This window comes from Gymnoscopelus microlampas, assembly GCF_963454915.1.
Source record: "Gymnoscopelus microlampas genome assembly, chromosome: 24".
Taxonomy (NCBI): domain Eukaryota; kingdom Metazoa; phylum Chordata; class Actinopteri; order Myctophiformes; family Myctophidae; genus Gymnoscopelus; species Gymnoscopelus microlampas.
This window is the reverse complement of record NC_139961.1, coordinates 35,705,921-35,719,437: the sequence shown is the minus strand read 5'-3', so window position 1 is coordinate 35,719,437 and position 13,517 is coordinate 35,705,921. Positions and strand designations below refer to the sequence as shown.

At 40.9% G+C, this 13,517-nt stretch overlaps 2 protein-coding genes across 4 annotated transcripts in view; one reads left to right on the top strand and one right to left on the bottom strand.

The window, feature by feature from the left end:
- Positions 1-1,223: 1,223 nt before the first annotated feature.
- LOC311040669 (pro-glucagon-like) lies at positions 1,224-4,600 on the top strand (the record flags this gene model as incomplete). Its single annotated transcript, XM_084051000.1, has 5 exons — positions 1,224-1,321; positions 2,657-2,803; positions 3,166-3,279; positions 4,115-4,267; positions 4,576-4,600. The coding sequence occupies 5 exons, from the start codon at positions 1,224-1,226 to the stop codon at positions 4,598-4,600; spliced, it is 537 nt and encodes a 178-aa protein (XP_083907126.1).
- Positions 4,601-6,482: 1,882 nt separating this feature from the next.
- The window catches only part of LOC311040393 (sodium-driven chloride bicarbonate exchanger-like), a gene marked incomplete at its 5' end in the record, with an annotated part of 80,187 nt that continues 73,152 nt past the window's right edge, over positions 6,483-13,517 (bottom strand). Inside the window, 8 exons of one of the 3 annotated variants that reach the window (XM_084050648.1) lie at positions 6,483-6,944; positions 8,275-8,416; positions 9,279-9,343; positions 9,907-10,029; positions 10,326-10,499; positions 11,443-11,511; positions 12,019-12,270; positions 12,907-13,068. In XM_084050648.1, coding sequence (XP_083906774.1) covers positions 6,888-6,944; positions 8,275-8,416; positions 9,279-9,343; positions 9,907-10,029; positions 10,326-10,499; positions 11,443-11,511; positions 12,019-12,270; positions 12,907-13,068 — 1,044 coding nt within the window. In that variant the 3' untranslated portion in view covers positions 6,483-6,887. Of the gene's footprint in view, positions 6,955-8,274; positions 8,417-9,278; positions 9,344-9,906; positions 10,030-10,325; positions 10,500-11,442; positions 11,512-12,018; positions 12,271-12,906; positions 13,069-13,517 lie in introns of all 3 variants that reach the window. The other 2 variants (XM_084050649.1, XM_084050650.1) reach the window with 2 other exon arrangements.

Here is a 13,517-nt window from a genome sequence, read left to right as displayed (position 1 = left end):
TTCTGAACTCTTCCTAAGTTACAACATTACTATTATGATGTTTAAAATGAATACCGTGTGAACTTATTTTCTTTGCTCTTTTTTTTTTTTACCAGTAGTTAGAATATAGCAAACATTTTAATTTCACTCAAACACAATAAACCAGGGAAACTGATCATTTTGCAGTGGTCTCCTCATTTTATTCCAGAGATACAGAGTACTGTATTTCTTATAAATATTTAATATCATACATTTTTGTCATCTTTTTGGAACAAATCTGGTAGCCCCATTGTCTGTTGGAACTGCAATTGCCAGAATTCGGTTTGAAACAAAAGCACAGACGTACCGCTCCAAAGTGGTGGATGGTCCAACCGCCAAGGTTTTTTATTAAATATTATTTTTTTATCAAATATTATATCAAAATTACATTTGTTCAATTGAAAAAGTTATGACTTTAAAACAGTGAAAATTCCATCATGGAACTTTAGTGAAGTTGATTTGGACTCTAGCAACTTTGACTTGACCAGTAATCCATCTCTGTCTCCCCTAACAAACATCCATTGGGAAAAAGAGTTGACCTCCGCTGACGTAAAAAAATTAAAAAGGGTCGATATTTCCCATGAGATTGTAATGGAAGAAATAACACCGATACGGACTCACGTCAGTTATTACAACATATCCCCATCCTGATGACACAGTAGCACATTATAGCCGCGTTACTTCGTTATATTTGACAGGATGGGTCGTTGTTTGATCTCGACACCTAAGTGACGGCTGGCATCATGCATGAATAGCTCCTTCCCCTTTCTGGTTGTTGATCTGAACGACGAAGAGGGATGGTGTCCCGTGCCTAATGGGTTGAGAGTAACGACTACCTGGCCTTAGCAGAGTGGTAAAATGGGGCCACCTGAACAGAGACACCCTCCTCTTCCACCTAAAGCCTGATTTGTGCTACGTTGTACGACGACATATAAATCTGGCTTACGTTATAGGCCTATATAAACCTGCAGGCCAGGACAGGGCAAACACAAGACTAGACAAGAGTAACTTACAGCTTTCTCATTAAAAAAAAAACAATAGGACAAGGTGAGTAGATTTCAGAGAGGTAGAGTTGAAATGGGTCAATCGCTGCATTGACTATTTTCAAAATAATTAATTTGATCTAAAACACGTTTTTGGAACTGACTGCATGTATGTGTGTTTGTGTGAACCTGTGTGTGTGATCCTCTACGGGCAGCTACAAAATGACCGGCATCTATTCCCTGGCTGTGGCTCTTCTGTTGCTGGTTATTGTCCAGGGTAGCTGGCAGGTTCCTGTACTGGAGACAGACAGCAATTCAAGGTACGGTCAAAGGCTACAGAGACCCGGCAATAGATTACATGGTGGTGACATTGTGACATATGGTGAGACGGTGATGAGATGGTGGTGACTGACGGTGCTAACCCTTACTAATTGGCATCCCTATTTTGAGGCAGGTCATAGGCATGTCATAATACAGTAGGTGAATATTTTATAAATAAATAAATTCAAACACCATTTTCAATATTTCAAAAACAGATTTACAAGCTGAGCTTGTAATTTGGCAAATTTTGCTATTCGTTGTATAGGGCTTAAGTGGTTTTAAGAAAAGTGATCACATCAGATAGGAAAACGTTTTAGACAAAATAAAAGTTAATTGAATTCGGTGAATCTTCTAAATAAAAACAGAACATGGCTCTTAGAAAAATCCATATAAAGATGAGTAGTGGAAAAATGACTCTTAGAAAGGAGGCACTGAGTTGGACAAAATGCTGCTGGCATCACAAAACTCAGCACTGCACAGCTTTACCAACATTTGTACATTTCAACCTGTAAATGTAATTACAATGCTTGCTCAGGCTGAGACAATGTCGGGTCTCTGCTCTATATGTGAAGTGTCTTGAGTTTTAATTTAACCAAATTTAAATTTAATGTAAGCAATTATAGGTAGGACTCCAGTAGGAGCGTAGGGCTGAGAAGTAGCGTGTGAGCAAGGTAGCAAAATTTACAGACAACTCAGTAAGAGAGAAAATGTAATTTACAAAAGAATTATAAAAGTTAGCGCTGCTATTCAAAACATTTGAGAGGAAGACACGAGAGGAAGTATTGCACTGTACTGTGAGGTATTGGAAGTGATGTGCTGGGGTCATAGACAAACTATAGATCAGCACACCACCATAGATCAGCACACCACTGTGTACCAGTGCTTACCCTTTAGCAAAGTCTTGAGTCCATTACAGTGATTATGCCACTCCTTAGAATTCCTCTCTGCCTATCACAAAACAAGATTAACTGTGATATAATTAGATTTTATTTCAGTATTTGTTTATGTGGTGTTACATTTTTATGCTAAATCTCCTTCCTTAAATTGAGGCTTCATTAATCTTATAGTTGTATTCTGTTACTGGCAACTGAGACGACTATAGTCCGCCTCAAAAGATGATTAAATAGACGTTGTGTCTGGTACCTGGTGTAAATTAACCAAATGAATCCTAGCATTCCTATTCTGGGCCCAACATTCGGCAAAAAAAACATTTGGGGTACTGGTATAAAAGAAAAGGGAAGGGCCCTAATATTGACCCCTGGGGGACTGAAGTTTTTATAGGATTTAAGTTAAAAGGTTAATTACACGTTGTTGTGTGTGGTACCTGGTTGCAGTCTAGAGTCCGTGGACGAGGAGCCCAGTGTGACGTCAGACATGAAGAGACATTCAGATGGGACATTCTCAAATGACTACAGCAAATACCTGGAGGACAGGAGGGCCCAAGAGTTTGTTCAATGGCTGAAGAACAACAAGAGGAATGGGTAAGTGGCATATGAAAGATGACACACCACAAAATGATACATAGTACACGAATAGACCAAGTTATCAGAATTGCATTAGGTGGTGAGGAGAGAATAATCCAATTTACCCTCATTGCCTGAATAATGTAAAGGCATTTTTGTAGTTACATTCAAGCATGGCGTTTTTATAATCAATAATAAAACAGGTATCATATAATACAAATTAATTTTGCAGCAGCAGAAGCTACTTTCCTCTCATCTGTCTCTCACTCTCTTGTTCTCTCTCTCACTCTCTTGTTCTCTCTCTCTCTCTCTCTCTCTCTCTCTCTCTCTCTCTCTCTCTCTCTCTCATATCACACATTAACACGAGTGTCTTCTTGCAGTGCTGCAAAGCGCCATGCGGATGGAACCTTCACCAGTGACGCGAGCTCGTTTCGGCGGGACCAAGCAGTCCAGGACTTTGTGGCCATGCTCAAGTCCGGACAAGTGAAACGAGAGTAGGCACTCCCTCCTTCCTTCCCTCCTTCTCACCGAAACTGATCAGTATCCTCCCCGCGTCTCACTGACACCCAGATGAAGAGAGAGAGGCAACTCGAGGCAGAGAGAGAGAGAAACTTTAGTCTATTCCCTGCATCCTTTCCATTCCTTCCTCAAGGCTTGTGTTGATGTTCCATGTGGTCGCGTACAAATAAATCAGCTGAACCTTTGCACTGCGTTGATTGATCTTATGCTCACACTGAATGGATGATTGCGTGGGTCTGTGCTCACTGCCACTCATGATTATTCACACCTGTACATGGTGATATCTGGTGCACAATAATACCTTCAATGGACCCTTTTCATAGCAGACAGTTTGATGGGTAAACGAAGCTGAAAGTAAAATAACATTTAACTGTAGGTGTGTTTCATTTAGGCGTTTCTGCGTGACAGTTAACTGTGCAGGGAGGTTAACACCTAACACACCTATCATGTATGTTATTAACTTCAGCCTGAAGCCCGATTTATACTTTCTCTTACAATGACGTCAGACTGAAAATAGCAGCTCTATAAGCTCACAACGTGAGCCATCATACGACGGAGCATAAATTAGGCATTAGTGTAAAAGATTTCTATTATGCACTAATGGTTCAGAAAGACAAACTGATCAATGTCTCGGTGATGAAGACTACACTACAGTCAGAATTCCTCTTAATTGATTATTAGGTTGTGTGTTGTGTACTTAAACAATCATTAGGGTGTGTCTTGTCTACTTAATTGATCGTTAGGGTGTGTCTTGTGTGCTTAATTGATCATTAGGGTGTGTGTGTGTTGTGTGCTTACCTACATATCCAGATCAGACATGATGGACAGGAGGAGTGAGGTGTTCAGCGGCAGCCAGAAGAGACAGGTGGATGGAACCTTCACCAGTGATGTCAACAAGGTGTTAGACTCCATGGCAGCCAAAGAATATTTACTGTGGGTCATGTCCAACCCCTCAGGGGCAAGGTAACCAGGTGACACCATCAACATGCCATGTCATGCACGAACGTGCACACACCCAAACACGTACACATACGCACGTGCGCATGCACACACGGACATACTATGTACATGTATGTACATGTACGTACGTACGTACGTACATACATACATACATACACGTGTGTGTGTGTGTGTGTGTGTGTGTGTGTGTGTGTGTGTGTGTGTGTGTGTGTTTAACTTTATGCTTTAATTTTGTACATTTTATTTTTGTTTACTCATTACAGATGCACTGTTCGGACATGCTTTGATTGTGATTTTCTTCCATTTTTCAGTAAAAAGCGACAAGAGAGCCACTAAGCGACCCTCTGCATGCTGCACAACCTTAAAGGAATAGAAGCCATACTGCTTTTTATGTTCTAATGTTGATGTTAGGTTGGAAATGTTTTTACTGCGTTGTATACTGTGCAAAACAGACACTGAATTCTTCCATAGTTTTGTAGTGAACCAAAGCCATAATGAAATTGACAAAGTGTTTTCTTTTGTCTTTCTTTTTTTCTACAAATGTATTTTCTATGTTTTTAGTGAAACGTAAAGAACACATAAAATATAAGAACTCAGGTAGGCTTATGCAAAAGTTTTCATTGCACATTGGGTGGTAGGCTGATATAATTTCAACAGTTGTGCATTTGACATTGTGCAGTGACAGCACATATTTGTGCTCATTAACCACATGAACCCTAGCGTCCTAATTCTGGAGCGAACATTGTAGATTGGCTATTTTCGCCGAATGTTTACCCCAGAATACGGACACTAGTGTTCATGGGGTTAAACCAGCAACACTAGTCCCTCAGGGCTAGTAATGGAAACCATTACCACAAGAATGACAGTCAACTGAATGTCTGAGACGGAAGACTTTTTTGTTTCTCTAATATCGCTTTATTTACTCTCGCTCTCTCTCTCTCTCTCTCGTGCGCACGCACTCTCTCACGTCATGTAACAAATCACAATCTAACAACAGATCTGAATCGACAAGTTGCCTATACAGTTGATTTAAATTATTGAACAGAAGTATTCCGCTTTCACCGCTAAATTTAAGGCAGAATTCCACACATACGTGGTCAAAATGATGTGATATTGGTATAGATACTTTTGACCCATTAGTTTCTCTACTCAACTAAGTTCCACCAATTAGACAGTACAACGGGGAAAAATAACATCTACAACAAAAGAATCATCTTCAACACGGTTTCCAAGTTAGTAATATATTAGTAACATTTTACATGAATATGAATAAAATATACTATGTATTGTACATTGTTAAGAGTCTTTACCTTTTTATTACATGTTTCCCTTCTCTGGAAAGAAAAAGGTATTATTGCATTTCTAGAAGTAATCATGGCCTGGGTGGGGGTGGGGGGGTACAACTGTACGTCTGTACCGGGGTCAAGGTCGTATTATATTCTCTAATCTTTAAAACAATTAACTCTGGGTGTTTTAACACGTTTAGGGTCATTTGGACAGGAGAGCACTTGTCCATGAATGACACTTACTGACAAAGATGACAAGTATATTAAGTATGCGGATGTAAACATACAGCTTCCACACGATCACCTGACGTTTCAGCGTTTGACGGTTGAAAAGAAGCCAGTAAGCTAAAGGTACTGTAAGCTCATAAGAGAGCTCCTGCACTATACGCCGCCATGCATGAAGGCTATTTTATACTTTGTCGTACGACTGGATCGATCAGCGAAAATGACTGTGACACGGTTGTGTGCCGAAGTATAAATTACGATTAAAGGTGTCTTTCTTTTTTTTTTTTTTATTCCAATGAGCTGCTCGAAAGAAAACGTCTTTGACTCACTGCACGAATAGTCTACCGCATGAGTGACCTTTTACTCATTAAATACTGTAGCCATGAATAAAGAACCTGGAGAGAAGACACAATGAGCTGTTGTCACAAAAACATATAGATACAGAATATAGAATATAGTATATATAAAATGTGCATTAAATACTTCCAAAAACATACTAGATTTTCGATATGGCCCAACTTGTTTTAGATACTACTACCAGTGAAGTAGGCTAGTATTGGCAAATGTCTATTTCATTTGTAATTGTTTTCAGTTGTGATGTGCACCCTCTCTTTCGATAGCGGTGCTAAGTATTACACACAGTTTTTCCACAAAGCGGAGGTTTTGGTGACAGGTTTTCAAAAGGACAACTCACAGTCGCTGTTGAAAAAATATAAAAACATACAAAATACAAATGATCCCGTTATAAAGTAAAGTCGCTTTAAAAATCCATCCGTTTAAAACGTTTACTGAATTGGCCCGTTGACATGGCAATACAAGTGTCTTATAATAATATGCTGAAGCTCGTTCCACTGCTGGTATCACCATATATTATACACATAGAAAAAATAACACAGATGGTTTCTCATGTTAACACTGCCTCTAACAGATTTTTTTTGTTTTGGTTGTTTTCTTTTTTTAACACAAGTTGCACACAGACTTTACATGACAAAAAAAACGCACAGTGTAGCACAGTACAAAGGTTGTCGAGTGTGGCACGGTATAGGTTTTTTTCTTCTTTTTTTTTCGGGGGTAAGGGGGTTGGGGTTGGTCTGACAGCACAGTATGTGTCATCACAAACTTGTCTCCCTGTCCAGGCTCTTGTCGTGTCTCCTGCGTTTGTGTTTCTTCTCCACACCACTGGAAACACATGTCCCACAGACAGGAGGAAGCACAGAGATGACATGTCAGAGAATGTAACACTGGACTCACACTGAACTCACTGGTGCAAATCAACTGAAGCTGCGACGGCTGGGCAATATATTCTGTGAGTTTATCATGTGATATGGCATAAGCGTTGTCTTGTCCTGGTTTTAAAGGCTGCATTACAGTAAAGTGGTGTAATTCTCTGATTGGTTATCAAGTCTCATTGTTCAAATGTTTTTTTAAAGCACCAATAGTCATCCCCACAATACCGTGATACTATCAAGGTTTTTGGTCAAACATGTTTGTTCATACCCTAGAAGCTGCTTTAAAGATGACTAATTACCTGCATGTAAATATAATTTGATTATGTTCAGTACAAGCCGCTGTAATCTTTCAAAAAAAATCACATAATTCAGTATGCCTCATGATAATTAATTACCTTATGCTGCAACATTCAGCGGTGGAATGAACATTAATACAACAGATGCCCCCAATCTGCAGTATAAAGGACTGTCACACACATTCCCAGGCCATGCTGTTAAACCAGCCATCTGACAAAGTGGACCAGTGCTTCCATGGTGTACAGCAAACACCTGAGATCTCACGGCACACCAGTGCGGGAACCACATGACACACCATTACAACAACCAATACAGTTTCCCCATCACTACATGCAACAACAACTGCCAAACATCCAGTACTTCACTGTAAGTGACAGAACACAACAAATCTTTGCGTGCACACTTTTATGCAAAGCGCTTTAGAGTGAGCAGCATGCACAGCGGCATGCAAGGAGCATAGTTTGAAGCCCTCTGTGGAAGCAGCGTTTAAAGACCTGCTGAACCTGCTGAGCTAAACTGAGCCACAACACGGGTGACAAAACACACAATTCACCATGCTGTCAGGGGCTGCTGGGAAGTGGGAACCACTCACCTTTTGGGATTTCAGCTTCTGAAGGGTTAGGAAGGGGAGCTTAGGGGTTGGAATGGAATGAGAGAGGTTGGCAGGAGATATCAGAGGTTAGTCTACTGATGCTGTGGAGAATATATGATATGACTTTGTGAGAGAAGGGCTGCTTTTTGACGGGACAAAGACCTTAAAAGAAGGACGTTCCCTGAGATTCTGGAATCAAACCATGTGAATTATGTTCAAAGCAAATGTTCCATTAATTAGATACAACCCGAGTTTATGAACATAAGATTAGCATTCAGAAATTGTCATCTATTGGTTTTGTCTACATTGTATTGTGAAATGACTTTATGGTATTACGTATATGATGTAATAGTACATTATATCATCATATATTGATGACACATAACAATTTTTCAGAGGAGCCAACCTTTTAGTGCTAGGATCTTTCTTGGTGCTCTCAGGGTTCACACTATTCCAAACATTTCCAAAGGAGCCTTTGGACATCTCATCAGTTATGTTGACCGTAGCAGGGTCAGCATCACTCCTTCAAACACACACAGAGAGAGAGAGAGAGAGAGAGAGAGAGAGAGAGAGAGAGAGAGAGAGAGAGAGAGAGAGAGAGAGAGAGAGAGAGAGAGAGAGAGAGAGAGAGAGAGAGAGAGAGAGAGAGAGAGAGAGAGAGAGAGAGAGAGAGAGAGAGAGAGAGAGAGAGAGAGAGAGAGAGAGAGAGAGAGAGAGAGAGAGAGAGAGAGAAGCGGTGCCATGGTTGATAAATACTTTTGCTGTCACTTAACCACTTAAACCACAGCATCCTTGTTAATAATAATTAGGGTTGTCCGATATTGGCTTTTTTACCGATAACCGATATACCGATATTGTCCAACTCTTAATTACCGATACCGATATCAACCGATACCGATATATGCGGGGATTATTGTGATTAGGGTAAGCTCAAATTTCATATCACACACACCATATACAGTAAGAACTCCTGTAACTTATTTATAAAGCAAAAAAATAAATAAAATAAAAAATGTTTTTTGTTTTTTTTTCAAAAACCGATACCGATATTTTCCCGATATCAATTTTTATGCTAATATCGGCCGATAATATCGGGAGGCCGATAATATCGGACATCCCTAATAATAATAATAATGGATTTTATTGACATTTGTGTAAACCTCAAAGTGCTCACAAAGTGTCGCAGTATTTTCTGCGAAAGCCTTTCCCACAATAACAGAAAACTGAAAATACACTAGTATAGAGCCCTGAGGACTCCGGTCATACATTTTTAATCTCCATGGTGACTACCCTGGTTAAATAAAGGTTAAGAAAAGTACTCAGGAAATAAAGTGTTTCAGCTTCAGTTGTGAAGTGCAGCAGCATAAAGTAAAACAGCCACTTACTTGTAGTGCACCTCCAGCGGCACTTGAACAATGCCTTCTTCTTCTGCGATAATACTGTGTTCCTCCTGGGGGAAGAGAGAGCGAGAGAGAGAGAGAGAGAGAGAGAGAGAGAGAGAGAGAGAGAGAGAGAGAGAGAGAGAGAGAGAGAGAGAGAGAGAGAGAGAGAGAGAGAGAGAAAGAGAGAGAGAGAGAGAAAGAATACACTGATAAGGGATCTGAAGGAACAGAGCGATAATATTACCCTGCAGCGAGACAAAGACAGAAATAATATACACCAAAAAGACAATGGCTTTTGTTTGAGCTTTGTCTTCATGCATTAAACAGTCTTGCCTTTGTGAAACTCTGATAGCAATTCATTATATCACTCGCAAGATCTTTAATGTTCAATGTAGAAACTACTGGCTTTAGTAAACAATAATGTTAAAACAGTTATCAAACTATTATTAGTTGAGCCACAAAGCAATACCTAACTATTTTAATGAGACTGTTCTAACGTGTAAATGTATTCACTCTCAGTATGTCTGTCTGCAAATATGTCCACCAGAGGGTACTGACAACACCAACACAAACTGCCTCGTTCCGGTTTTAATACAAAAACTGTATCAAGACAAAATGCCTGTGTCTTCACCTCCGCTTCTAGGTCCTCTAGTTTCTTCTTCTTCCATTCAGGCATCAGGTCATCCAGCCAGCTCAGCTCTCGCTTTGTGAACGCAAAGTCCAGCAGCTTGCGGATGAAGACCAGCGCCAACACCTGGAGGGGTGGAGCAGGGTGGGGTGAGTTGGTGAAGGTTGGACACAGCAGTCAACCCCCGGAGATGAAATTGCTAATTGCTTGCCAATGATTAGCAAGTACTGAATACTTGCGTGCATGCACAAAGGGAAGGCACTCAGTCTGCCCACTAAACGCAAGCCTGCGTGCAAGCGTACACACACACACACACACACACACACACACACACACACACACACACACACACACACACACACACACACACACACACACACACACACACACACACACACACACACACACACACAGAGTGTTACCATCATGGGAAAAACGATGGCGGCCTTGGAGGTCTTGATGACCCAGAGAAGGACCAGACAGGTGAGTTGTACGATGGTGAAGAGGTGGACCTTCCGCAGGGGAACGTGACGCAGGTAGATGAAGTCAGGCTGGTGCTTGGCTGGCATGCTAAACAACCGCAGTCGATCGAAGAACTGCATGGACCACAAACACAAGAACAAGAACAGCACATCAGTTTACAGTGATGGATAGAGCAGTGTGGCTGGTTGGCCTTGATGTATAGGGAGGCTGACCAGTGATTCAAAGGTTGCTGGTTCAATACCCGGCACTGACAGGAGGGTGTATTCCAGCTGTAAAACCAGTAACTGGAGGGTAGCTGGTATTACACGAACGGTGCCCACCAACTCTGCCAAAGTTCCCTTGAGCAAGGCATTGAACCTCAAACATGCTCCAGGGGTGTGACATTGCAGCTGAGCATGTGCTCTGATCTCTGAGATTACAAATGATACACTGAGTGTTCTGTGTAAAGTTTTATTTAGAAATACTGACCCTCACATGAAATGAAATAAAGTAATCAAGTAATTGACTGAAATATGCTGTTTCAATAAGTGTTCAACACATGCGCTTTGGAAGCTCCAAGTTTTACATAGATATTGAAAATATTGACCTAACAAGGATGCAGACAAACAAGGACAAAGCATGTCTGAACATTTTAGAGTGACCCAGCTAAGATGTGGAGCAAGGTTTTGCTGTCAGATGAGAGCAAGATATATAGGTTTCTACTGACTGGAACAAATATGTCAAAGTATAGGTCAAAACATTTAAGTTCCTTCCCTTTGTAGTAGGCTGACATCCAAGTGAGAGAATCAGCTGAACTTAAGAAGAATCCAAGGCACTCCGCACTCAAAGTATAATTTGCAATCCAGACAAATCTGATTTAAGCTTTTGCAAGGTACTGCATAATTAAGCAGCTAAAGATTAGTTGAGTAATAGATGGATAACCACTAAATGCCATTAAGCTAAGTAGAACAAGGAAGCCTGTCTGTTAAAAAAGATGATTCATCTATTTCATTCTTGTTTTTATTCTAACAGAAACTTCTTCACTGCATTAAGTAAACAATAAGACATGAATCTTACCTGGATGCCCCTCAGTGAAGACGCCCCCATGTACAAGAACACTCCGTACAGCACTGGCATTGGGATGAACTGGGGAGAAATACATCACCATCAAATTTGGTTCAAAAACCATGCAGATCATTATGAAGTTTTGTTTTAACTCATGCGAGGCAACATTAAATATCAGTCACAAAAATGCATGCAAGACTTTCTTAATAGTTTCCTGGTATCTGTCTAACACACACACACACACACACACACACACACACACACACACACACACACACACACACACACACACACACACACACACACACACACACACACACACACACACAGTTTTGTATTACTATACTTGTGAGGACATTAACATTTTAGGACACCGAATTTATTATGGCATTTTTACAAATTTTGTTTGCAATTCTTTATCTACGGTTGAAAATAGCCAATCTACAAGTCTAGAATCCTTTTAAACCGTAAAACAAAATATTTTCTGTCAATTTCTCAAATTCTGCTATTATTGTGGGGACATAGTCTTCACAAGCAGAGTAATACAAGCGCACACACACACACACACATACGCGCACGCACACGCACCTTCAGCACGGAGGTCATGAAGACGGAGCAGCCCATCAGGGTGAAGATCATGAGGCCGGTGAAGCGCTGCTCCCTGATGCCCAGGAACTTGGGCTGCTCCCCGGGGGCGGAGCACTCCGACTCCAGCTTCAGGCTGTTGACGTGGGAGATGGAGAGCACGGTGGCAGCCACGAACCACGGCAGCCCCATCACAGAGCACACCCCCAGCATCACGCCCACCACAAACAGATCCAGGTGGTAGCCACAGCCTTTCTAGAAGGACCAGCAGAGCACAGGCCAGGCATGGTTAGAGCAGCGATTCCCAAACCACTTTTTGTATTATATCGTTGCTGTCAGGCAGAAACCTCCTATCTCCATATTTTAACATTTTGTGTTTTTTAGTAAATGAATGCCCTACTTGAATGAATGGCAAATATATGCTTTATATTTTATTCTTAAAAGACAACTTGTATATTTACAGTACGCATGAAACAACCAATCATAAGGGAGAATCCAATCAGAGAGTATGTGAATCACTCCGAGAATAAATGATACTACAATGTAGTGTGTATACTGTACTAGTATTATGTCCTGTACTACAGTGGTTCTCAAAGTGGGGTCCGGAGACACCCAGGGGTCCCCAGCAAAATGTGTTAATATAGCATGAAAATCTGTTTAACTACTATACACTTATATACAGTAGGCTAGTTGAAAATAGCCGATCTACAAGCTCCCAACACGCCGGGAGCTTGGAAATTCCCCCCAAATCGTGCACACTTTTTTGAAACATTTTGACACCACAAAATCTTGAATCGGGGGTCCCTGGCACAAAATTACTTACAAATAGGGGTCTGCGGCCAAATACATATTAATTTGGGAGTCCTTGACATGAAAAAGTTTGAGAAGCACCTTCAGTTTGTGTTCTGTCCTGTTGATGATGACAGCAGTGATCTGCTGGTCCATGAAGATGAGGATGGTGCAGAGCAGAGCAGGGATGCAGGTGATGATGGTCGTCCACCAGGGGTTCGGACCCACAGGGTTTATGAGCCAGCCACGGTCATCTCTGGTTGGCTATTAGAGAGCACAGGAGAGAGAGGAAATGAAGTCGACATGTGCTGCTGTAATAGCAAGGTGACATTCTCAATGTAAAATTAAACTACAGTCTGTTTTAAGCTCTGCTGACATACTATTCAGGCCTTGTCCTGTGAGGGACAACTGTTAAGGTCTGTCTCCCAGTCCTGGCTATGTACTGTAAGTGTCTATGTCAGAACCTTTTAGCCTGTTACTAAAATGTCATGTGTTGGCTCATTATTTATGTTTACTTCTGTTTAAGGCCATGTGTCACTACCCAGAGTTGTGTCTATTTTGTGTCCCCTCATTTCCTATACAATTATGAGATTGTGGTATCCAACCTGCGTGGTGTAATCTCTGGGAGCGCTCTGAATAAAACTGTGATTGTGTTTCAACACTTCTCAAACCTTTCTTTTTTAATAGAATTCAGTGTTTTCATGTAAGTTCTA